This window comes from Stegostoma tigrinum, chromosome 14 (genome assembly GCF_030684315.1).
Source record: "Stegostoma tigrinum isolate sSteTig4 chromosome 14, sSteTig4.hap1, whole genome shotgun sequence".
Lineage (NCBI taxonomy): Eukaryota > Metazoa > Chordata > Chondrichthyes > Orectolobiformes > Stegostomatidae > Stegostoma > Stegostoma tigrinum.
Window position 1 is genome coordinate 10,770,364 of NC_081367.1, and position 24,881 is coordinate 10,795,244.

General features: G+C 43.8%; 1 protein-coding gene across 1 annotated transcript in view; it reads right to left on the reverse strand.

Moving 5' to 3' along the window:
* Window positions 1-642: 642 nt before the first annotated feature.
* klhl6 (kelch-like family member 6) overlaps window positions 643-24,881 on the reverse strand; it is a 51,429-nt gene continuing 27,190 nt past the window's right edge. The window contains exons 4-7 of the mRNA XM_048542323.2: window positions 18,313-18,550; window positions 13,587-13,789; window positions 11,985-12,198; window positions 643-2,468 (exon numbers count right to left, since the gene is read on the reverse strand). Coding sequence (XP_048398280.1) covers window positions 2,167-2,468; window positions 11,985-12,198; window positions 13,587-13,789; window positions 18,313-18,550 — 957 coding nt within the window. The 3' untranslated portion in view covers window positions 643-2,166. The remainder of the gene's footprint in view (window positions 2,469-11,984; window positions 12,199-13,586; window positions 13,790-18,312; window positions 18,551-24,881) is intronic.

Genomic DNA, 24,881 nt, shown 5'->3' on the forward strand with positions numbered 1-24,881 from the left:
CCTCCTAAGCTCCAGTGAAAAAGTCCCAAACTAGCCAGCCTCTCCTTAAACTTAAACTCTCCATTCCTGGCAACATCCTAGTAAATCTCTTCTGAACCTGGGAGAAAAGATTTGGACAGGCTGGACATATTTGGAGTCCAGATCCGCTTGAAATATATATATGATCCCAAGGGAACTTGACAGCATAGATGCTGAAAAGATGTTTCCTCTTGTAAGATCGTCAACCACCGGGGAACACAGTTGTAAAATTAGGGGAGTATCATTTAAGATGGAAATGAGGAATAAAAAAATGAAAAAGCAAAAAAATAGAAATGGAAAATGAAAAAGAAAAATCCTGTCAGTTTTTGGCAGTCTTTGGAGCTGTTTTGCTTAGAGGTAGGCAGAGCTATGAAATGTTTTTAAAGGAGAGATAGCAGATTCTTGACTAACCAGGGAACAAAAGGATATCAGGGTATGCAGCTGAGTGAGGCCACTATCAGACCACCCACGAACTTATTGAATGGATAAGCAGGTTTGAGGGGCTTAACGGCCTATGCCTGCCCCTAATTCTTTTGCTCATGTGTTTGTGCATGTATCACTAGATGAAGACACAGCCATCTCATCGAAGTAGGCATATATTTTTCTTTATAAATACCTGTAAAATCTTTGAGCACTTTTTATAACTTTTACAAACTTTGAAATACTTTTCAACACCATGAGCACTTTGCAAAACTTTTAAATACGTTTAAACACTTTTACTAGCTTCAATCTCACGGAACTTCTTAGCTGAACCTACAATTTCTTTTCTTCTCTGGGTTCTGCTGTTTTACTAACCAATTAGTTTGCATTATTTTTATTGCCCTTGAAACTTTATTAAAGTGTAATGTTTTATATCTCTTGAGATGTTTGCACCCTTTAGTTTTAATTCCATTTACTGCCCATTTTTTTTTAATCTAAACTTCAGCCCACATATCCCTTGCAGTTCTCCCAGGGATCTTAACGTGTCTCCCTCCTTGCTTCTCCTAACCACTCCCCTTTTCCCCATGGATGGGCTGGAATCGGATAGATGGCACCTTGCTCTCAGCATAAGTGGAGAGGACCAACAGCTTGGGGGTCAATTTGGGCATCGAGTGCCCAGAGCTGGGGCAAGACCGCCAGGCACAAACAGTGGAAATGACCGTTGCTATTAGACCAGGGCTGAAGCTGGTCAAGAGACTGAGGAAAAGACTTTACTTTAACCCTTGCAACCAGAGTCAACCAAAACTTCAGCTGTTGGCCGGCTGTATGAATATGGTCCGTGGCATTTAAGTAAGTCTGAACTCAAATTCACATGAAGCCACATCGATATTGTACAAATATGCATTTAAAAGGATCTGAAGTACAGTTAAACAGAAATTTAAAAACAAAGGTTTGGCAAATGGAGTTGGAGGGAACATGTCACAGAGATGTCTGACGTGTTTGAGGGTTGTATAGTATCTAACACATGGTTAATCTGTTCTTCATCAGGTTTTACACCTGCTAATTTAAATAGCGTTAAATCCAGTGTTATTTGTGGGCAATCAGCCCAAGTTCATGCAGTATAACTAACTCCCTGCCACTTTACAAAATAACTCAGTGGGGCCATCATCAGAGAAGCACACTATCAAATATCACAACCTCTTTTTCTTGCTGTAAGCCTGTGCTCTCCCTTTCCCACTCTCGAAGGCTTCATTACTCTCAGCGTCACATTGTGGTGGATCTGTACCTTTAACCCAATTACTTGCTCAGTTTGGTTCCTTAATACCCTTGCCTGCCAGCTTAGTCTATATAATTTACCTCTTTCAGCCAGCGCTGGACCCTCTCATTATATCTCTCACATGTTGACTCCACATCCCTCTGTTTCCAAAGTGTTTCCATTACATCATCCACCTGTGCATCCTCTAAATCTAGTGTGTAGCTGCTTTACAAATCAAACAAATCTGCAAAAAAATCTTATCAAGTTTCCAAATATTTTGACAAGTCAGTGTTTGTCCCACAAGGTTCTATTGCAAAAATGGCATAGTCATGTCCCTGGAAACATCCAGAGACAGTGGACCATCAGGACATGAAATTGTTTCTTAGAATGCATCCAAACAGTGAGATAGAAACTCAAGGCGGTGTGGATTTTTGTAAATCCTTGAGTCAGGAAGCGAGTAGGGTTTCCTGCTGTCATACGGAGACAGCTCCTGGAACGATGCGGCGGATGTGTGTGTAGGATTTCCGGACAGTGACACTGCCATGGTGCGAGACCCCGCGGGGCAAAACGCATTCCTCTGTCAGCTTCTGCTTCTCTGTGTCCCAACACAACACGGTGGCAATGACCTCATTCTTCTCGTCACGCCCCCCGGTAATGAATAGCTTGTTGTTGCATGCCGCGATCCCACAGCTGGCACGTTCATGGCCAAACTGGGTGACCAGGGTCCATAGGTCCTCGGTAGGGTTGTAGCAGTAGAGAGCCTTCATTGCACCACCTTGAGAAAGAAAGAGAGAGAGAGCGCCATTAAGAGCAGCACATAAAGATGACTGTCCTGGAATTCGAGGAAGGAGGTTTGCTCCAGGCCTTCCCCAGCTCAGTATTCAATGATAACAGTGTAACGAAAACTGAAGCGAGATCAAAGGTACACCCTCACCTACCATTTACCTTCGCCATGATTACACCAATAACTCAGCTCACCCTCCAACTACAACCCCTCATCTTTTGACCACACCTCACCTCCACCTACCCACTTCACTGTATCCCTCGCCCTCACCTACCCACTTCACCATAATCCTCACCCCCTTTCTTCACCAGAATCACATTGATCCTTCCCTTGATAACAGTGTGGAGCTGGAGGAACACGGCAGGCCAGGCAACATCAGAGGAGCAGGAGAGTTGCCGTTTCATGTCAGGATCCTTTCTGAAGAAGGGTCCCGACCCGAAACGTCAATTTTCCTGCCCCTCTGATGCTGCCTGGCCTGCCGTGTTCCTCCAGCTCCACACGGTTATCTTTGACTGCAGTATCAGCAGTTCTTTCTATGTGAGTGAGTTAAACCTTCCCTCGACTCTATTCACATTGTCCATCTCAAGGTCATTCTGGGTGATTTATTTGTTACATGACCGTCCCTTCATGCCTTCTTCTGTCCTTTTGAAGTTAGAAGTTATACTCCTGCCATTCAAAGCCAGATTGTAAAAACAGCTCCTCCCAGCAATAATTCTGGTGTCTGTTCTGGGTTTACTAACTGATCCATCTGATAGACACCAAGGAGAGAAACTGATCCCATGAGCTTATTAGGAAGAAGCTGCTTCAGGAACAGAGGGTTGACCAGAGGGTGGCGCTGTCGTTTGCTCTCAGTTGAAGTAAGGGTCTGGGCCCGAAATGTCAGCTTTCCTGCCCCTTTGATGCTGCTTGGCCTGCTGTGTTCATCCAGCTCCCCACCTAGTTATACCATAACCAACAGCAGCTTTTCCAGCAGCTATGGCTAAAACAGCAGAGATGTATAGATTTCACAGCTGGCAAGTTCAGAATCATGACAAACAGCTTCAGAAACATCAGATACAGCCCAATAGGTCAGGCAGAAAGAAGTACAGACAACTTATTAAAGCCTAGTTCAACTGAAACACAGGGCTGAATATTACCAGCCCCCAGGAGACAAAGAGTGAGATGAGGCATCTTGTACAATGGGCGCAAAAGGCACTAGAGCAAGTGGGGAGCCCAGTGTCTGTGGATCCTTTTGATTTTTGTGAAATTTTAGGCTGCCTTAATTAGATTATCCCTAAACTGTCAAAATGTCGGACAGTAATAGTCATCATCATAAAATCCCTACAGCGTGGGAACAGGCCCTTCGGCCCAACCAGTCCCCACTGACACTCAAGACATCCCACCCAGACCAATCCCACTATAACCCACCTAAGCTACACATCCCTGAAGCCTGCACATCTTGGGACTGTGGGAGGAAACCAGAGCAAAATCATGCAGACATGGGAAGAATGTGCAAATTCCACACAGACAGTCACCCAGGGGTGGAGTTGAACCCAGGTTCCTGGCACTGTGAGGCAGTAACGCTAACCACTGTGCCACAATGCTGCCCTCAAGTTCATGAAGTCTATCTTCACAACATTATCCTAGGATCTGCTGTCTTCTCGCATTGAATCCTTTCAAGGGCCAAGATATTCAGTTTGAAATAAGACATCCAAGTCTGGATGTAGTATTTCAGGTGAAGTCAGATTATGGTTCCATACAACAGAAGCATCATTCCATTCCTTAAACACAGAAAGCTAGCACGCAGAGGCAGCAGGGAATCAGGAAGTCTAATGGAATGCAGGCCCTTAATTTCAAGGGAGTTGGAGTGTTAAAGAGTAAGGGAGGTCTTATGCAACTGCATAAGGTGCTGGTGAGACCACATCTGGAGTATTGAGAGTAGTTTTGGTCCACTTATGTAAGGAAAGGTATTATTTCATTGGAAGCAGTTCAGAGAACGTTTGCTAGAGTGATCCCTGGTATGGAGGGATTGTCTTCTGAGCAAAGGCTAAGCAGGTTTGGTCTCTTTCTTTGGAGTTTTAGACGATCACATTGAAATCTGTGGGATTCTTAAAGGGTTTGACAGGATAAATGCTGAGAAGATGTTTCCCCTCTTGGGAGAGTCTGGGACAAGAGGGCATAGTCTCAAGTTAAAGGGACACCAAATTTAAGACTGAGATGAGAAGAACTTTCTTCCCTCAGAGGGTTGAGATTCTTTGGATCTCCTTACCAGAGAGAGCTGTGGGGGCAGAGTGTACATTTAAGGATGAGGTGGATTCCAGATCAAAAGGGAGCCAAGGGTTACGGGGAAAGGATGTGAAAGTTGATTTGAGAAGTGTCGGATCAGCTATGATCCTACTGAATGGCAGCGCAGGCTGGACGGGTTGAATGGCCTATTCCTGTTCCTGTTTGCTATGGTTCTATGGTCTTTGTTCTCCAGCTCCCTTGAGACAAAGATCACGAACAGAACCATGGAAAAGGTAGGGCACAAAATGATACCATTCAGCCCACTGTGCCTGAGGTTCATTCTAGTGGGTGTTTTTGTCACTTTCTGTGCTTGTACATTAACACCTACATTCTTTCCTTCCTTCACAGTGTCTCTTGGCACTTGGAAAATATTTCTGAAAATATTTGTTTCTAATGGAGCCAGAAGGGGATGGTTTCATGCTTTCCCACATTGAACACCATCCGCCCAGTTCTGTCTACCTGTTTGCGTCATTTTGCAACTTTTTGCTTCCAATTCTCTCTGTGGCCTGGACCTGTTTATGGGCACCTCGTCAGGGGGAATACCCATAGGGAGCTGCCCTCATTTGCCACCAAAATAATTTGAAACATCTAATTACTGTAGAGATTGAAAACCTTGATCGTATTAAATTGTGTGTGCAATCGTCAATTAAAATATATTTCACCAAATGTCTGTTTGAGATGTGGAAGTAAATTCTAAGGAATTCTGTTCACTGGTGGATTAACATATGTTAACATATTAATATTCCACACTTTGCTCAAGACAGTGGCTGTGGTATTTTATCACAGAATAGAATATCAAAGTTTCAAAGAAATGCTTATTTGACAGTTTATCAAATGTCCCTGTCATTTTTACCTAGTTGGAAATTTAATCATCTGCAGGCCTCAAGCTACCTGTATGTTTTCATGATCACAGTCGGTCCAATCTGATAAGAAAGATGCTGCCCTTTACAAATGTGAAATTCCTTATGTCTGTTCCATATCTGATACATGCACCTGAAAATATCAGCAGAGGATCAGTAGTGTTGGTGCAATCTCTCTTGTGTACTGACATGGATTTGTATGGGTTGTGATTTTACTTGTTATTTTAGCTATCAAGTACAAATTCACAATCCCAAGAGGTAGTTCCCTTATTTGCCATCCAGTCTGTAAGGGGCATACCTCATCAAAGTGCCATATTGTTTTGAGTCGCTCTCCACAACAGCAGGAATGGTTTACACCGCGGTGCCAGGGGTGAGTGTTAGTGGCAATGGGGACCTGTCTTTTCCTCCAACACTTTCACAAGAACTGCTCTCACTGTGGGTGAAATTGGTCAAACAGGGTTCATCAGAAGGAACTTGTTGGTGGCATTCCTGCTTTTCCACCGTTTGATCCAAAGGGCATGTTTATCAATTCATACATTCATTGCACAGGTAAGAGTCTCTATAGGCAGGATAAGGAGGCCATCCTGGGACTTTTTCTGCCATAGACATCAGGTGGAGGTTGGAAGGCACTGCGGTTCCCATAGCCGCAATCTTACCCAAATAAATCTCAACTCTACCACATGGGGGACGACGCTAATTTCTGCCCAATGTTTGAATAGTTCCCGAGTTTGAGAATGCCTTTGCCAGCAACAACTTGCATTGAAATAGCACCTTTAATGTATCATCACAGCAGAATAATAGGATGGAAAAATGACACCAAGTCGGAAACAAAGGCCCAAAGCAAAGCATAGTTACAGTGATGGAGAGGTATGTTTTAAGTAGCATCTTAAGGGAGAAAGAATAGACAAAGAGCTTTGAGGATCCATTAATGGGTGGCCACGTTTGGAACCAATACCATTGAAGACATGTCTGCCAATGTTATGTTAAGGATGGAGCTGCAAATGGCCAGAGTTGGTGGACTATCGTTATCATAAGTTCTGGAAAAGAGGTAGGCTACTTAAGACAGGGCAATCTTCAGTCTGATGTTTGTGTATCTTAGGAATTCCCAACCTCAAAGTACTGTAGGTGCTCAGCTCTTCCATTCGGTGAGGTTGGGTTTCAAGGACTAAGGGAATTAAGGGAAATGGGCATGGGGTGAGTCAGCAGTGTTGATGCAGAAATTCAGCCATGATGTCCTGAGCTCAAATGTCCATGTGGTTTACTCCTGAGTTGATTGCTTCTGGTCTTACCACAGAAGAGGAGGAGGTCACAGGGAAACAGTGAAATCATGAACCAATTTTGAACATGAGAATGAGAACTTTCAGTACAAGCTGTTGCCAGACAGGACATCTGCAAACATAAGTGGTGATTTGTGAATGGACCTTGCAGTTTTAGGATACATAGGGATGAAATCAAGCTAATGAAGGGTTGGTGATAGAGGATGGAAGTGCCAGAGAGAAGAGGATTACTTGAACAGCACAGAGACAGGTTAGAATTATCAATTAATCCCTAAGAAAAAAGAAGCCTGTGGTCAGCAAATGCAGCTTTTGGGTGTAGATGGAACAGCTGTTAGTGAGAGGTGGGAAGATTTCTGCACTACGTAAGTTCCACAACAGTTGCTGACGTGGACAGCAGAAGTGAAAGTGATTGAGCAAACAATAATATGCAAAAGAAATGTGATGAAACCATGATAAAAGCAGATGTCCAAAACTATTAGTCAACTCCAGCTTTAAGACAAGATGTTCTACAATAAAAACTGGAAATTAAGAAGTGACAGATCAAAATGGCTGTGAAACAATGAGGTAGCAGAGCAGTGTGGACACATTTATCTTTCAATAAATGTCAAAGAGACCCCGAATACAACTTGAAATTTTCAATACTTTCCATTGTTGGTTATTTATTTATTCACAGAATGTGGGTGTTGGTGTTTGGGCCAGCGATTGTTTCCGATTCCTAACTGACCCAGCGAAGGTGGTGCTGAGCCACATCCTTGAACCCCAGTCATTTGTTTGCTGTAGGTAGACCCATAATGCCCTTGGGGAAGGAATTCTGGGATTTTGACCCAGCAACACAGAAGCAACACCAAATCTGTATGAGTCAGGATGGCGAGCGGCTTGGAAGGAAAACTGCAGGAAGTGGTGTTCCCAGTTTCTGCTGCCCTCATCCCTTTAGATGATAATGTAGAACATAAAACACAGAACTATTCAGTGCAGGAACTGGCCCTTCAGTCCATGGTGTTGTGCCAAACATGATGCCAAATTAAACTAATGTCTTCGGCCTGCCCTTAGTCCATTTCCCTCTATGCCATGCATTTTAATGTGTGTATCTAAATTTCCCTTAAATGCCCCATCACGTCTGCCTCGACCACCACCCTGGCAGAGCATTCCAGACTCCTACCACACTCCCTGTATAAAAACTTGCTCCTCACACCTCCTTTGACCTTTCCCGCTCTTACCTTAAATGCATGCCTCCTAGTTTTAGACATTTCAACTCTGGGAAAAAGGTTCTGACCGTCAACCCTATCTATGCATTTCATAATTTTATAGATGTCTGCCCTTAGCCTCTGCCAGTCCAGAGAAAACAACTCGAATGTTTCTCGCTTTTCCTTATAGCTCATTCCCTCTAATCAGGGCAGCATCCTGGTAAACCTGTTCTGCTCCCTCTCCAAAGCCCCCTCATCCTCTCTGTCATGTGGTGACCAGAATTGAATGCAATACTCTAAGTGTGGCCTAAACAAAGTCTTATAAAGCTGCAACAACTGCACCTCCCAGTCGCAAACCATTTCCACTCCCCCTCCCATTCTCTTGATGACATGTCCATCATGGGCCTCCTGCACTGCCACAATGATGCCACCCGAAGGTTGCAGGAACAGCAACTCATATTCCGCCTGGGAACCCTGCAGCCATATGGTATCAATGTGGACTTCACCAGTTTCAAAATCTCCCCTTCCCCCACTGCATCCCTCAACCAGCCCAGTTCATCCCCTCCCCCCACTGCACCACACAACCAGCCCAGCTCTTCCCCTCTACCCACTGCATCCCAAAACCAGTCCAACCTGTCTCTGCCTCCCTAACCGGTTCTTCCTCTCACCCATCCCTTCCTCCCACCCCAAGCCGCACCCCCAGCTACCTACTAACCTCATCCCACCTCCTTGACCTGTCCGTCTTCCCTGGACTGACCTATCCCCTCCCTACCTCCCCACCTACACCCTCTCCACCTATCTTCTTTACTCTCCATCTTCGGTCCGCCTCCCCCTCTCTCCCTATTTATTCCAGTTCCCTCCCCCCATCCCCCTCTCTGATGAAGGGTCTAGGCCCGAAACGTCAGCTTTTGTGCTCCTGAGATGCTGCTTGGCCTGCTGTGTTCATCCAGCCTCACATTTTATTATCTTGGAATCTCCAGCATCTGCAGTTCCCATTATCTCTTATAAAGCTGCAATGTCTTTTACTTGATTTCCTGACCAATCAAGCAAGCATACCATATGCCTTCTTTACCATCCTACCTTCTTGAGTGGCACTTTCAGGGAGCTATGGACTTGAACCCAAAGATCCCACTCTACATCAATGCTGTTCAGGGTCCTGCCATTAACTGTATATTTTTCCTTAACATTTGATCTCCCAAAGTGCAGATCTTCACATTTACTTGGATTAAACTCCATCTACCATGTCTCAGCCTATATCTGCAACTGATCGACATTCTGTTGTATCCTTTGACAACTTCTACATAATCCACAACTCCACCAATCTTTGTATCATCTGCAAACTTACTAATCCACCCATCTACATTTTCATCCAAGTCATTTATATATGATCACAAACAGCAGAGGTCCCAATATGGATCTTGGGCTCAGAAGGTGCTGCCTAATGACCCTTGGTGAATTTTTGCACTGCATCTTTTAGATTGTACACTTTGCTGCTGCTGAGTGTTAATAATGCAAAGAATGAATGTTAAAGGTAGTGAATGGGATAATACCAAGGCAAGCTCCTTTTTTCCCTGACTGGTGTTTAGCTTCTTGACTGTTATTGGAGCTGCAATCATCCAGGCAAAGTGGGGGATATTCCAACACACTCCTGAATTGCACCTCATGAATGGTGGACAGGATTTTGGGGAATGAGGAGGGGCATAATTTCTAGATTCTTGTAGGTCCAGTGTTTATGTGGCAAATCCAGTGTATTGATAATGAGAAATTCGGTGATAGTGATGCCACTGAGTGTCAAGGGGCATTGATCGATTCTCTTTTGTTGGAAATGGGCAATCCAAGCACTTGTTTGCAGTGAATGTTACTTGTCACATATCAGCCCAAGTCTGAATGACATCCAGGTCTTGCTGCACATGAACACCACTGATATCTTCAATATCTGAGGAGTTGGGAATTGTGCTGAATATTGTGCAATGAACAAAGTCTATCCAACACTTCTGACCTTATGATGGAGGGTCGGTCATTGACAGAGATGATTGTTCCTAGGACACTCACCTGAGGAAGTCCTGCAGAGATGTCCTAGAGCTGAGATCTTTAACGTCCAACAATCTCAATTGTTGGTGCTGTTCCCTGCATGCCCTCCTGCCCCGTTCATTGAACCCAGGGTTGGTCCCCAGTTTGATGGTAATCGTAAAGGAAGAGATACGCCACTTGGTGGCTGAACTAAATTCTGTTACTGCCAATGGCCCACAGCACCTCATGGAAGCCCAGTTCTGTGTTGCTAGATTCATTCAACATCTATTGCATTGAGCACAATGGTGGTGCTACACAACACGATTCTCAATGTGAAGATGGGACTTCATCTCCACAAAGACTGCACATTGTTCACTCCAACCATGACAGTCATGGACATGTGAGCCAGTGGCGCTAAGGTCAAGTTCGTTTTTCCCTCTTGTTGGTTCCCACACCATCTGCCACAGACCCAGTCTAGCAGTTATGTACTTGAGGACTCAGTCAATTTTGTCAGGAATAGTGCTAATGAGCCACCCTTGGTGATGGTTGTTCAAATGGCTCACCCAGAGTACATTCTGTACCCTTCCACCACAAGTGCTTCTTCCAATTGGTGTTTAGCACAGAGGAGAATAGATATATCAATTGACAGAGTCTGTGGTGTTCAGAAAGGGGAGCTGTAAGTGTATTTGGTAATCAGCAGGTGGATACCTTCCTACGTTTGACCTGGTGCTATGAAACATCGTAAGATCTGAAATCAATTTTGATTACATCCCAGGATATTTTATAGCTCTGTCTCTACTGGATATCACTATGTCACCACCTCTAGCAAGTCTGTCCTACTGGTGGAACAGGACATATCTATGAATGGTAATAATACTGTCTGGGATACAGGGTCATAGAGTTGTACAACACAGAAACAGGCACTTTGGTGCAACTTGTCCGTGCTGACCTGATATCTGAAATTAATCTCGTCCCATTTGCCAGCATTTGGCCCATATCCCTCTAGTCCCTTCCTATTCATGTACCTATCCATATGCCTTTTAAATGATGTAATTATACCAGTCTCTACCACGTCCACTGGAAGCTCATTCTGCATGTGCAGCACCCTCGTGAAAACATTGCTCCTTAGATTCCTTTTAAATCTTTCCCTTCTCATCTTAAAACTATCCCCTCAAGTTTTGGACACCCCACCCTGGGAAAAAGACCTTGGCTATTCACCTTATCCATGGCCCTCATGACTTTATAAATCTCTATAAGGTCACCCCCTCAGCCTCTGACACTCCAAGGAAAATAACCCCAGTCTGCTCAGCCTCTCCTTGTAGCTCAAATCCTCCAACCCCAGCAACAACCTGGTAAATCTTAAATATAATCATACCTTACAGACAATGTCACGCTGATTATTGTTTAACTGATTAATACAAGAGCTGTCCCAAATTTGGCCACTAAATGTTAGTAAAGTGGATATAAAAGGGTCAACAAGGTATTTAAGAAGGGAATCTGCCTTTGTTACCTGGTCTGGTCTACATGAGATTCCAGATCCACAGCAATGTGTTTCACCATTAACCATCCTCTGAAATGGGCCGCTTAGTTAAGAAAGAGTGACTAAAACAGACCTTGCCAGCAATGCCCACATCCCATGTAGGAATATTTTTAAAAAAATATGCTGAGCATAGCACGTATCTGAAACATTTGCTTCCATTTTGAGCTTGATAGATTGTTAGTATGTCAAGGTGTCAATGTTTCCAGATCAAAGGGGAGAAAATGAAGTTCAAATAAAGGTCAGCCATGATCTAAGTGAATGGCTAAATGCCCTTTTCATGTTATGAAACATTCTCCTTAAACCTCTTTACCTAGATCTTAACATGTGCTCACGACCCACCCTCCCAGAGTAAAGCAGCACAGTCCACTTACCTACAACATAAATGTGATCATTGAATGTAACGGCATTGATGCACTTGGCTTCAACAGGCATCGGTGATTTGAGGCTCCATTTATTGACTGTTGGGTCATAGCACTGTGTTCTGTCAGTGGCCAGCTTCCCATTGGGTCCTCCTCCAATCACGTAGAGTTTCTTCTGATAAGTAGTGGCCGCAAACGAGCTCACATTTACAAGGAGTGGAACCACCTACAGGAGAGGAAATCATTTGAGTCTCGCTCAGCCAATAACCAGATTGAAAGGACACCTTTGGGAATAACTTGTAACTGATCAAAAAAAGTAAGAGATAGGATATATGTTTGAGTGTTTCTCTCACGCCTTCAGCTTCTCTCCACCACCCTTCTTCACAGCCAGCTCTCTCCCTGCCAAACCTCGAGGCCACTCTAGCCCTCCCTCCATTCCCCAGGTCTGAGAGAACTGGTGAAACTCTGTATGATATCAATAAAGAGTGAATGACCTGACATTACAGGAAGTGTGGGCCAGTACAACAACAACATCGGATTCTACTGAACAATGATGAAAGTACGTATGTCCTGTTTGCACAAAACAAACCCAGGAAAGATCCAATGACTACTTCATCAGTTTATTCACAAACTTTGTTTCCACCGATACTGCCTTGACTTGCTGAGTATTTCTAGCACTCTCTCTGTTTTTATAACGGTAAGTTAGGCAGTACAAACATCTGATTCTCGAGCAGATCTGTTCAGCTACAGGTTCCACAGCTTGAAGTTGAGGCCTGGAAACAGGCCCAGACTAAATCCTGACCCACACCTCCAGCAAGGTTAAAGAAGAGGAAGCACTAATCTGGTATAATTAAACCTCAAATGTCTGTCATTTCAGGCAAAATGCTTTGGGACGTCCTCAGATCAGTCTTACAATACTGTTATTATTCCCTGAAACTGAAACAAGTGACGACTGGTGGATTTGAACAACTTATTGGGTTTTTTTTCAAGAAACTGCTTATATCTGCAATAATATGTTCTATTTTTGTTTCTGGACAGTTGTATTCATCAGGTTTTTTCTGGATCAGAAAATTGCAAGAACTAGTCTTCCCCCAGGATGTGTGTACCTAACCTAGGTGGATATTTTGGTGCTGCATTGTCAGAGGTACTGCCTTTTGAATGAAATGTTAGACTCAGGGCCTTAACTGCCCTCTAAAGTGCATCTAAAATACCTTGACTTGCACAAGTTGACTGCTGTGACTTAAATTACATTACAACAGCGATTACGTTTAAGGGGCACTCCAATGGGTGTGAAGCACTTTGGCACATTCAGAGGAAGTCATGTATCAAATGGTCCAAATCACGTGACAAAAAAATTGTGACACCAGATATACAGAAAATACACAGCATGCAAGAAAAATCACATTGTACTCTTGACTGATGCTAACCCAGAAGACACCGCAGAGATGAAAGTAAAATACCGCAGATGCTGCAGAGAGCTGAAATAAAAACAGGAAGGGCTAAAGAACCTGTGCGGGCCTGGCATCATCTGAGCAGAGAGAAACGGAGTTAATGTTTCGAGCCCCGTATGACCCTTCTTCAGAATGAAACACACATGCTGGGTTCGATAGATACCTCTGACCAGCAATTGTGAAATGGGTCATATGCTTCCACACTGTTGAGACGGGAAATGCCATCAAAGCCGCCTACTGCGTACACTTTGCCGCTCAGAACTGCCATCTTGTGGCGCCACCTTCCAGTGTTTAAATATTCGACCTGAATCCACTTATTTAGGGAGGCATTGTACTTCCACACTTCATGCTGCGTCTCTTTCCCACCTGCAAAGCACCACAGAAAGAGAAACCTTAGTCCTGTAACTTCACTTAACGTTTGACCTTCCTCTTTTCCCAAGGTTATTTGTTTATTTTTCTGATTGATTCCTATGAGTTGTAATGCTGGACCTTTTATTTCCTTATTTTCCCTAAAAATTTGGACTTGAGAATTTGTACCTTAGCACCCTAGTACCTACGATGGCACCAGAAGTCGCAACTTGTAAACTTCTCCCCATTGTACATGCGACAATAAAGCTGATCCTAATCCTAATTCTAATTTCTCCTGAAAGGAATCTCTGGCTGTCACAGGTCTTGAACTTGGGACCCCGTAGCAGAAAAACACATTGTATCTCCCGAAGAAAGTGAATTTCCTGGCCTGTCGCTCACACACTGAGAAATTCCAGGCTCCTTCAACAGTCTGCCACAGTGGTCCCTGATCTTTTTCCCACTGAGGCCCCATTATGAGACTTGAAAATTGTCACGATCCCTCCCTGAGAGAATGGGGGTCTCTTAGAGAGAGACAGAGTGGTTGGTACAACTCAGTCAAGAGCTACATGGTGGCTATTGCTGTCTCAGAGTTCATGACCCCAGGAGTTCAGGTCTCTAGCCTACTGTGGGTCCCAACCCCCACTTTGGGAAACCTCAGTCTGCTATCTTGGTGCATCCTGAAATCCTCACTTATGCAGGGAACAATTCTAAGGACAAAAGCCTGACTAATGTAGCCAGGAAGGTTCCAGGTTTGATTCCTAGTCTGTGCTACTAGGTAACAGAGGCAACAATGGAAGAGACAGAATGGGCTGAAGCACAATTGGACAATATTCAGGGCAAAGGTAATATCAGCTAAGACTTTACAGTCCTGATGGAAAGTGTACATGTTGCAGGTTGGGTCTGTGCAGATGCCTCTCTGTCTCCAGACAGCTCCTTTCCACCCACCCAACAATCAAGAAGCTAAAGTTGACTCAAACCAACACAACTCATGGGCATGAGAAACCATAGAATTCCTACTGTGTGGGCTATTCGGCCCATTGAGTCCACACTAACTCTCCAAGCAGCTTCCCAGCCACACCAACCCTCACTACCCCCCATCCCTGTAACCCTGAATTTCCCACAGATATCCCTAGTCACTATGAGTCAATTTAGGATGGCTAATCCACCTAACCTGCACATCTTTGGACAGTGGGAAGAAACTGGAGCACCCGGAGGGAACCCATGCAAACACAGGGACAGTGTGCAAACTCCACAGAGACAGTCACCCAAGAGTGGGAATCCAACCCTGGAGCTGTGAGGCAGCAGTGCTAAGCACTGAGCCACTGTGACACTCACAGTCGCTTGGCTGAGCTGCAGGACACAGCAGCCATTGGACTGGACCCTGACGAGCAACTAGGAATTGCAGAGGAGTAGAGGGATTTGGGAATCCAGACAGGCAGGTAACTCAATGCTGGGGGGCAGGTACAAAAAGAAATCAAACAGATGCATCAAATGTCAGCCTTCATCTCAGAGTGGCTGGAATAGAAAGGGCAGAAAATAATGCTTCAGTGAATCCGGCCACTATGGAATACTGTGCTGCATTCTGGGCATTGAGTCCCCCTTAAGCTATAGTAGATTTGAAAGATGTACCAGGCATGTTCAGCAGAACAATGTTAAGACTTACAGAGTTACATTATGAGGACACATATCAGGCTGGCATATACAGTCTGGTAAAATAGCCCAGTGCGCAGCAGATGAAATTTAAAGCAGAGAAATGTGTGGTCTGGTAGGATGAGTGGAAAGGCTAATTTGACCTAAACTGTTCTAAACATGATTTAGAATCAGAGAGACCTTGGAATGTATGCACACAAATCTTTGAAATGGCTGGCAATGTTGAGAAAGCTGATTAAAGAAAAGAACAATGGAACAATGATATTATGTATATACAGCAAGCACGTTATCCTGAATCTTCATAAGTTACTCACTGATTCAGGCTCAGTTGGAGTACTGCGGCCAATACTGGGCACTCTCTTTAGGGACCATGCCAAGATAGTGAAAAGTCAGCACAGTTTGGAGCTGGAGGAACACAGCACATCAGGCAGCATCAGAGCAGCAGGAAAGTCAACATTTCGGATCAGGATTCTTCTTTAAAAACAATTTTTTTCTGCATCCAGAGCCTCCAAAAAACTGTTTTTCTCCACATCTGCAGATCTTGCTATCTCCCTGTGACTTAAGATAGTGAAGGGGCTGGCGATTTACAAGAACGGAGCCAGGGACGGGATGGAGATGGCAGAGTGGCTGGGGTTGTTCTCTTTTGAGCAGCAAGTGTGAGGGAGAAATTTAAGCAAGGTGTTCAAAATTATCCAGAGTTTTGATAGGGTAAATAAGGAGGAACTTGCAATGACAGCAAAAGCAGCAACTGGACTAAACAGAACGAAGAAGGGTGGCAAATGATCCGTGGGGAGAATTCTCTTCATGTAGCACCTTTCTCAGCGCTGAGCTGAAGTGTCAGCCTAAATCGATGTGCTCTAGTCTCTCACATAGGACTTCAACTTTCTGATTCAGAGCCACTGGTCTATGGCTGACTGAATTGGATTTTATTTTAAAAATGTGAAGGAGGAGAAGGGTTATGGGGAAAAGCGAGGAGCTAATGAGATAATAATCAAAGAGCTGACACAGGCACACTAAACTGAAGAGCTTCCTTCCCCGTGTTCCATCATCCCATGATTCAATAACAGATGGCATGGATGTGTAATCCACTTCAGTTCGGGAGGTTATGAGTTGATTTGACTGCAGTGAGTAAAATGTGAAAGAATTTGGTTAGAGTAGGTACAGAGAAGCTGTGGGCTGGATTTTGACACAGACCAAAGCCAGCCAATTTCGGAGTTACTGTAACCCCGATTTCTCCCAGTGAGGGAATGCAACCTTCAAATGAGAGCTTGGACATTCAGGAATACAGTCAGGTAATACCACCTCACACAAAGAATAGTGGAAATCTGGAGCCATCTTTCCAGAAGGTTTTGGATATTGGAGCATTGTCAAGAATCAGGGCAACAGATTTTTATTAGGCAAGGGCATCAAAGGTGGATAAATAAAGTGGAGGTACAAATCAGCCATGATCAGACTACCAATTGTTTGAGACTTGGTGTCATTTTTGATAAGTGAGATAAGCTTCTGACCAGCTCTACACAGTCCACCCACTTCCACCTCGTAACACAGTCCATCTCCACACCTGCCTGAGCTCATCTGCTGTTGACTCCCTCACCAGGCGGAGGTTGACTTTAAACCTGGCTATTATAAGACATAATAAAATGTGAGGCTGGATGAACACAGCAGGCCAAGCAGCATCTCATACCTGAGATGCTGCTTGGCCTGCTGTGTTCATCCAGCCTCACATTTTATTATCTTGGAATCTCCAGCATCTGCAGTTCCCATTATCTCTGATACTATTATAAGACATGTCTGAGTTTCATCCCACCTACTCCCTGCATAATTCGAAGGTTAACTAAAGTTTTCTGTCTGTGTCCAGGATCATGTCAAACCCTATTCATCCAGTACCCCATGCTCACCAGTCCATGTTGGTTTCCATTTAATCAACACCTCACTTTTAAAATTCTTATCCTTGTATGCAAAACCATCTGTAGCTTGGCCTGCCCCCCATCTGTATAGTGTCCCCCAGTCCTACAACCATCCAACTATTCTGCATTCCTCTACTTCTTGCCTTCGTCACATCCCTGACTTTTTAAATCCCTCCACCATTGGTGAAGTTCCATTTCCATTTTCTATGTTCCTTTCAATGTTTTCCATCTCTAGCCAATTTGAGTGGAACAGCCACTAAGTTTATTTTAAAGAAAGCAGTTAAACGATTTACTGCACTGCTGGAAACAGGAATCAAACAATTGTTGTCTTTTTTAACTTCTGAATTGCTTTGTTTGTTGAGATGAGTCTGATACAGAGTATATCTCTCATTGCATTGTCCTATTGAGGATTGGGAACAGAGCAGTAGTAATGACAGTTGACTAGCAATCCAGCAACACCAGACCAATGTTCCAGGAACACAGGTTTGAATCCTACCAAGGCAAATAATGACATGTGAATTTGATTTTTAAAAAATCTGATATAAAAAGAAATCAAGTCTAAAGATAACAATTGCCATTTCTGGTTCACTAATGCCCTTTAGGGAAGGAAATTTGCCATCCCTAACTGGTCTGGCCTACACGTGACTCCACACTCTCAGCAATGTGGTTCACTCTTAACTGCACTCTGGGCACTATGGATGGGCAATTAATGCTGGCTTGGCCAGTGATGCCTATATCTCTACAAGTGAATTAAAAAAAAACACTCCAAGGGAAAGGCCTGCTTAGACACAGAGTGAAGCTCCAGCTACACTATCCCATCTAATCCTGTACTGACCTGCACTGAGGTTGGTCACAGATTTGAAAATGTTGGAAATGCAAAGTGACTGTTCCCCACGGCTTACCTTGGTGAGGGCAGAATAAGCAAATGCAAAGGATCATCCCAGCAGGGAGCGATGAGCATGTGGTTCTAAGCTCACGACTCACCTGAGATGTAAACTTCATTCCGAAATGTGATGCAGGCAAACTCCACCCACTTCTTGTTCTCACTCTCTACTTCCAGCTCAGTGATGGGCAGCTTGGCCACCTCCAGGCGGCTTCGTCGGAGTGGGTCTAAACAGGTCACCTCTGACACGAACTTCTCATCCTTGGTGCAGCCGCCAATTATCATGAAGACCTCTGACTGGAACTCCTGCATTCTGGGTTTCGTCCTCTCTGAGATAATCTGCAACCAGTGAGAGAAACGGCCAAGAGTTAAAACAGATATACGTTTTCCTTTGTTCAGACCCAGGTTACCATGAAACAGGATAGAAATTAGCCTCTTCACTCTCCATTTTGGAGAGACCACAGCTTGATTATTGTGTGCAGTTTCAGTCTCCTGGTCTGAGGAAGGACACTCTTGCTACTGAGGGAGTCCAGCAAATGTTCACCAGACTGATTCCTGGGATGGCAGTACTGACATATGAGGAAGACTGGTTTGACTGGTCTTGTTTTCGCTGGAATTTAGAAGAATGAGTGGGGGCGGGGGGTTCTCATAGAAACATATAAAATCCTGATGGGACTGGACAGGCTGGATGCAGGAAGAAGAATGTTCCCAGTGTTGGGAAGTCCAGATCAAGGGGCTGCTGTCTCAGCACAAGGGCTGAGCCATTCAGAACTGAGATGAGGAAGAATTCCTTCACTCAGACAGTTGTGAACCTGTGAAATTCTCTCCCACAGGAAGCTGTTGGGGCCAGTTTGTCAGGTACATTCAAGAGAGAGCTGGATGTGCAGCTCAAGGAGTCAAGGGGTATGGGGGAAGAGGGCGGGAATGGGATTCTAAGATCGCATGATCAACTATGATGCTGTTGAAAGGTAGTGTAGGCTCAAAGGGCTGAAAGTCCTACTCCTGCACCTATTTTCTATACTTCTGTCTTACAAAGGCTTCACTTCAATCCCCGAGCTCATCACTAAATAGCTTCAAGTACTGGCATTAGAATTGGCCTCATGTGAGGATCATGGCTCTGCCTCTGAGACAGAAGGTGTGAGTTCATGTTCCACTCCAGAAACTTCAACACACAACCTAGGGCTAAAAGTAGTGCTACACTATTGACTGTGGACTCTGAGAAGAAGGCAGCAAGTCTACACCAGAGAGAGATGTACTGCCTCACTGAATGTTGTATGATGCAAATAAAGGGAACTTCGTCGACACCTATCCAAGTCAGACCATATAATTACTCTTAGGTAAAGATAACCTTCCTAATACAGTTGCATGTCTGTAAAACAGTTAATCCCAGAAACATCCAAATAGTGGAACCAAACCACTTACCTTTAACCTCACTACTGCTGACCATTCCAATGTTCCCCTCACACCTAAAACTCTCTGTAAGCTTCAGCTCCTCCATCTTTTGACCACTTCTGAACTCTGACTAAGTCCTCTCATCCATCACTGCTGTACTGGCGGAATGGATTGGCTCCTGTTGTACAGCAATTCCTCATACTTAAAATTGTCAAATATATTTTCTATCATTCCCACCAATTCTGAAGTAGAGTCAGATTGAAACAAAAGATTAACCCTGTTTTTCTCTGTCCACAGGTGTTGCCAGACCTATAGATTTTGTGTGTTTGTTTTTGAATCCCTCAATAGCCTAGTGCCTCCCTATCTCTGTAACTCCCCAAGTCCCACACTGTCTTAGAAATCTGTAGAGCTCAACCCAGGTGGCACAGTGGCTCAATGGTTAGAAATGCTGCCTCACAGTACCAGGGACCCGGGATCAACTCCACCGTCAGGTGGAATGTGTGGAGTTTGCATGTTTTCCCCATGTCTATGTGGGTTTCCTTCCACAGTCCAAAGATGTGCAGATTAGGTGGGACAGCAATTAGTTAAATATCCCTTGGGACGGATTGCACTGAGGAGATTCTATGATTCTAACTCCCTTGAGGTATTTCAGTAAAATCCTGCAGATCACCTGGCAGAATTGGGGCTCCAGTATCAGTGTCCTGTCTCTGTGCAATATCTTGAGCATTGAGGCACTGGTTAAAATCAGTCAGCTGCCCTGAATAGATCACATTATCCTCATGCCTGACACAAGACTTCTATTCCCAGCTCCTTCACAGCATGCAATTACTTCGGAGGACAGAGGAAGCACTTCAACGCCTCTGAGGGGCCCAGATGGAGAACAAGCTAAAACAATATGGGGTGGAAGGTACAAAAACCCAAGTGTTCCACTCTTCCTGCTTCAGCAAGGACCAACTGTCCCACCTGTGGCATGATGTGTGGATCCAGTATTGCACTGTTTAGTCATCCACAACTCAGGAATGGAAGAACAGCACCCTTGATTGCCAAGGGAGTACCAAAGAAGAGAAAATCTGTATTCCGTCAGTTTTGGCCTTTTGTGGATCCCTTGCTACCTTTGTCCCACTTTTTGGGCAATGCTGTGGTCCTAAACTCTGGAATGGTCTTCGCCTCTTGTCTTTCAGATCCCCTTTACTATCTAGCTTGTTCACCATGCTTTAGGTTCTAATCATCTTAAATGTTCCTTCTTTAATCATGCTGTGTCTAAATCCCCTGCTTTGAAGTGTCTTAGTTAAAAATGCAAAATAAATGCTGTCCTATCACCATTGCCACCACAGCTAACACAAGACACATGCAAGGACTTGAAAAACAAAAGTATTTCTCTGCTGCAATATCGACGATAGTGCACCCTGCAGCTAGGAAACGGCATTGTGTATAATAAAGCATTTCCATCAAAAAGAGGAACTATGTCCATCCGCATCAATTATCAGCAACTAGAGATGGAGCCAGAGATGGGGCTGGGAGAAAAACGTCTTAAACAGCTTGTATTGGTCAATAATTTAAGCGATTGTGAAGTCCCATTGCACGAGATGTGTTCAGTACGGTCTTGCTACATCTGTACCTTAACCTTCTTCTGACTGACTCTCTCTCTCTCTCTCTACCTGCCTGATGCTCTTTCCAGCAATTGTTGTAGGAATTCTTACTCTGGATTTTTCTGTGATTCTCTGTACATTTCTGTGACTGGCTCTGCACAGTGTTTGTTTCACGGCCATGTTTTGAGGGCTTCCTGTTGTTAAAATAAGAAAACAATGATGCTGCGGATGCTGGAAATCTGAAACAAAAACAGGAACAGCTGGAGAAACTCAGCAGGTCTGGCAGAATCTGTGGGGAGAATAAGAGTCGATGTTTTGGGTCCAGTGACCCTTCTTTCGAATTTGACGAGCCACTTCCAAAGAAGGGTCATTGGACCTCAAATGTTAACTTTTGTTTCTCTGTTCAAGTTAAGATATCCTGTTATTTTTGAGGGCTTGCTGATTTTGAGGCTTGAGACCTAACCAGAGGCCTTTTCAGGTCCCTGCTGTATTTAAGGCTATGTTGTTTTTGAAGCTTTACTTATTTTGAGACTTCTCCTTGTCAGTATCACAGACTACAATCTATATTCTGTCAATATTTATGTGGTTGAACAGCATGACCTGCTGATATGGCAGTCATGATAATGAAAAACTTCTACAGTCTTTGTTCTTAGGCCTTTAGAGTACTGTTTTGAAACCTTGTTGGCTGGACTAACTGGTTTGAGGCCTCATTGGTTTTGAGGGTTTTTTTAAGGTTTTGCCCATTTTGAAATATTACTGGTTTTCTTTTTACCGCAGGTGCAGTTTTGAATTACCCAAATTTGGATAGTTTAAAATCTATAGCTCAATGTCCTAAATAACCCGTGCAGCCAGATATTGATTGACCCACTGATATCAGGAATACAAAATGGAGTCTGCTGAATACATACTGTGGCCAAAAGCCAAAGCAGGGATACCCTACCTGAGGGAGGTCTAATGATGAGTGAGGGCCAGCATCCACAGGAGCACTGAACAAATGGTTTAAGAGCATCACTGGCCTGTGCTGGGACTTATTTAAACACAAGGACACAACTCTGTCCCACTGCTCCATTTTGCCCCTCAGGCTCTGGTTTTCAGCTCACATTTTGTGCAGGCCATGTTCCTGCTCACAGTGGTTGGCTCCTGCAATGCATCAGGAGTAACGTGGATCCCCAGGCTTGCCCCCGTGCTGTTGGAAGCTCCGCTGCCTCTTTATAATTCCTCTTCCAGTTCTGAACAGCTTTTTGATTTAGCTACAAACGTTGACACAGCTAAAGGCTGTAAAAGCTCTGAGTCTTGACAAATTTCTTCACACACACAGCACGGGAGAAGGAGTATGGTGACGTTTCAGTGAAAATAAATTTCTTGTTGGATATGGTTATTGAACTGAGCTCTGTTAACAACACTTACTACCACTAAATGTTTTGCACACCAAAACATAGGAATGGAGATGAATGCTCAATTAATAAGTAATTTGCAGTTGCACTAAAAGTGATGCATTATGTTCTTTGAGCTCTCATTTCCATTTGTTGTACATCGTCTATTTTCCTGTAATTTTCTTTCTCTTTCTATCACACTATTGCATACATATAAGGAAATAAACTGACACATATTATCTTCGGTTTTAGGATGCAATTTTGTTTCAATCATAACCAATTTCCGGCCTTGAGATTCTGCTCTCAATACGTATCAGTGTTTTGGCTTTTGAGAATTGATCTTTATTTTCAGGCGCATCTAACATTGGGGCAATTTTGATATGTCCTATGCATTTCTCAGGACCCTTGTGCAATATTTATCAAAATATAAGAGGGCTGTTCACCATATATGTTCAAACTAGCTTCCCAGGTCCACAATGATTCTAACCTGCAACCCTTAACTTACTTCCACAGCTATTTAGATGTATGTGCACGACGTAATTTAGTCAGGATAACTTGACATAAGCACTAAGTATTGTTAGGATTGCTTGACACAAGCTGAAAATTTTCTTAGTGGAATTAAGAGTTGCCACAGTTACAAAGGGATGAATTAGTTCAAAGATAATGGAAAATGTGAGATCATGAGCTCATCATGGCAAAGTAAAAAAGTCTCAGAGAGATTTTAAAGACAGGAACTAAAACTATAGCATAAAAATAAGTTAAGAAAGGCAGCGGCAGCAACTGAGCAAAAATCGAACATGACTCAGTTCAGCTACACTTGTGATTTCTCACACGTTGAGTTAGATTTTTCTCTGACAGTAAGGGACCTCCTAACAGCAAGTATGCAAAGTAATTGTAGGTTTTTATGGTACAGCACCATGAACCAGGAGGCATGGGTTCTAATCCTACCTGCTCCTGAGGTAGGTAATAACATCTCTGCTGATGATTAAAATAACTAAAAAGATGTCAATTGGAGTCTTACTGTGCCATTGTAGTGTCCCTACTACCTCTGGGCCAGGAAGCCAGGGTCCAAGTCCCATCTGCTCCAGAGGTGTTCCATAACACGTTTGGACAGGTTAATTAAAAATATCACTAAAGGTGTCATTTACATGTAGTCTCAGTGAACTTTCTGTCATGATATAGTGACAAGGTTCAGTCTAATGCATATGAACTCAAATTCCATTGCAATTCATGGAATTTAAGTTCAATTCATCACAGTAGAATATAAAGTGAGTGTCAATAACAATGGACATGTAATTGTCATTGACTTTGCAAAACTCCGTCCTTGCACTCGGAGAGGAAATCATCATTCCCTATCTGGTCTGGCCTACGTGTTATTCCAGACACTCTGAAATGGCCAAACAAAGTCACTCAGCCCAAGGGTCAATTAGAGGTGGGCAGTAAATGCTGATCTTGTCAGAAGCACCCACCCGCGTGCTATGAAGGAAGATAAGCCAACAATACATCTTTACTAACATATCACTGGCTCAAGCTCATTAGAATCACGATGGCGATGGTTTATGCAAACACGTCATCTACAGTTTGCAGGGGGCCTCAGTGTCGTGGTGCAGTTATTAAGATGAAGCCCAGAGGCTGGCTTTTGGAAGATCGTTGGACTGACCTCTTAGGGCGCAGGCTGTAGCACCATCACCTATTTCATCGTTAATTACCCCACTTTCTTAATATGAAACCTAGAACTGCGGATGCTAGAAATCTGAAACAAAAATAGAAACTACTGGAAAATTGTAGCAGCTCTGTCGAATGAAAGCAGAGTTAGCATTTTGGGTCCAGTGAGCCCTCTTCAGACCCATCACTTTCTCACTCTGCTTCCATTTTTTCCCTCTGCCTCACATATTCTCCGATTTCTTTTCTCATTGCACTTTCTTTCAGTTTATTCCTTTGTGTCATTGTCTCACTCTTTCTCTCTCCAGATTTCCTATTCTCACTCACTTCTCCTTTGTGCAGTTATTTTGTGGTCCCCAACTCGGTAACTTTTCATTCTCATTTCATCGTGCTGACCAGGCTCTTGAGTGCACAGGCTTGTTTAGGTTGGACACAGTCCTTCCTGTCAAGCCTCAAGCAGCTGTGATGTTAGTTCAGCTCTGATTTTATTTTAACAAGCTTCCTCCCAGCTTTCCTGAAGGTGCGTTCTGGATAGTAACAGCTCACAGCAGTTTGTGAGCAAGTGAATATCATGTGTCAGGTGACAACATACAATCAAAATGGAAAAGGTGTAAATCCTCAATTAACAAGTCAATTACTGAGTTCAGACAAGTG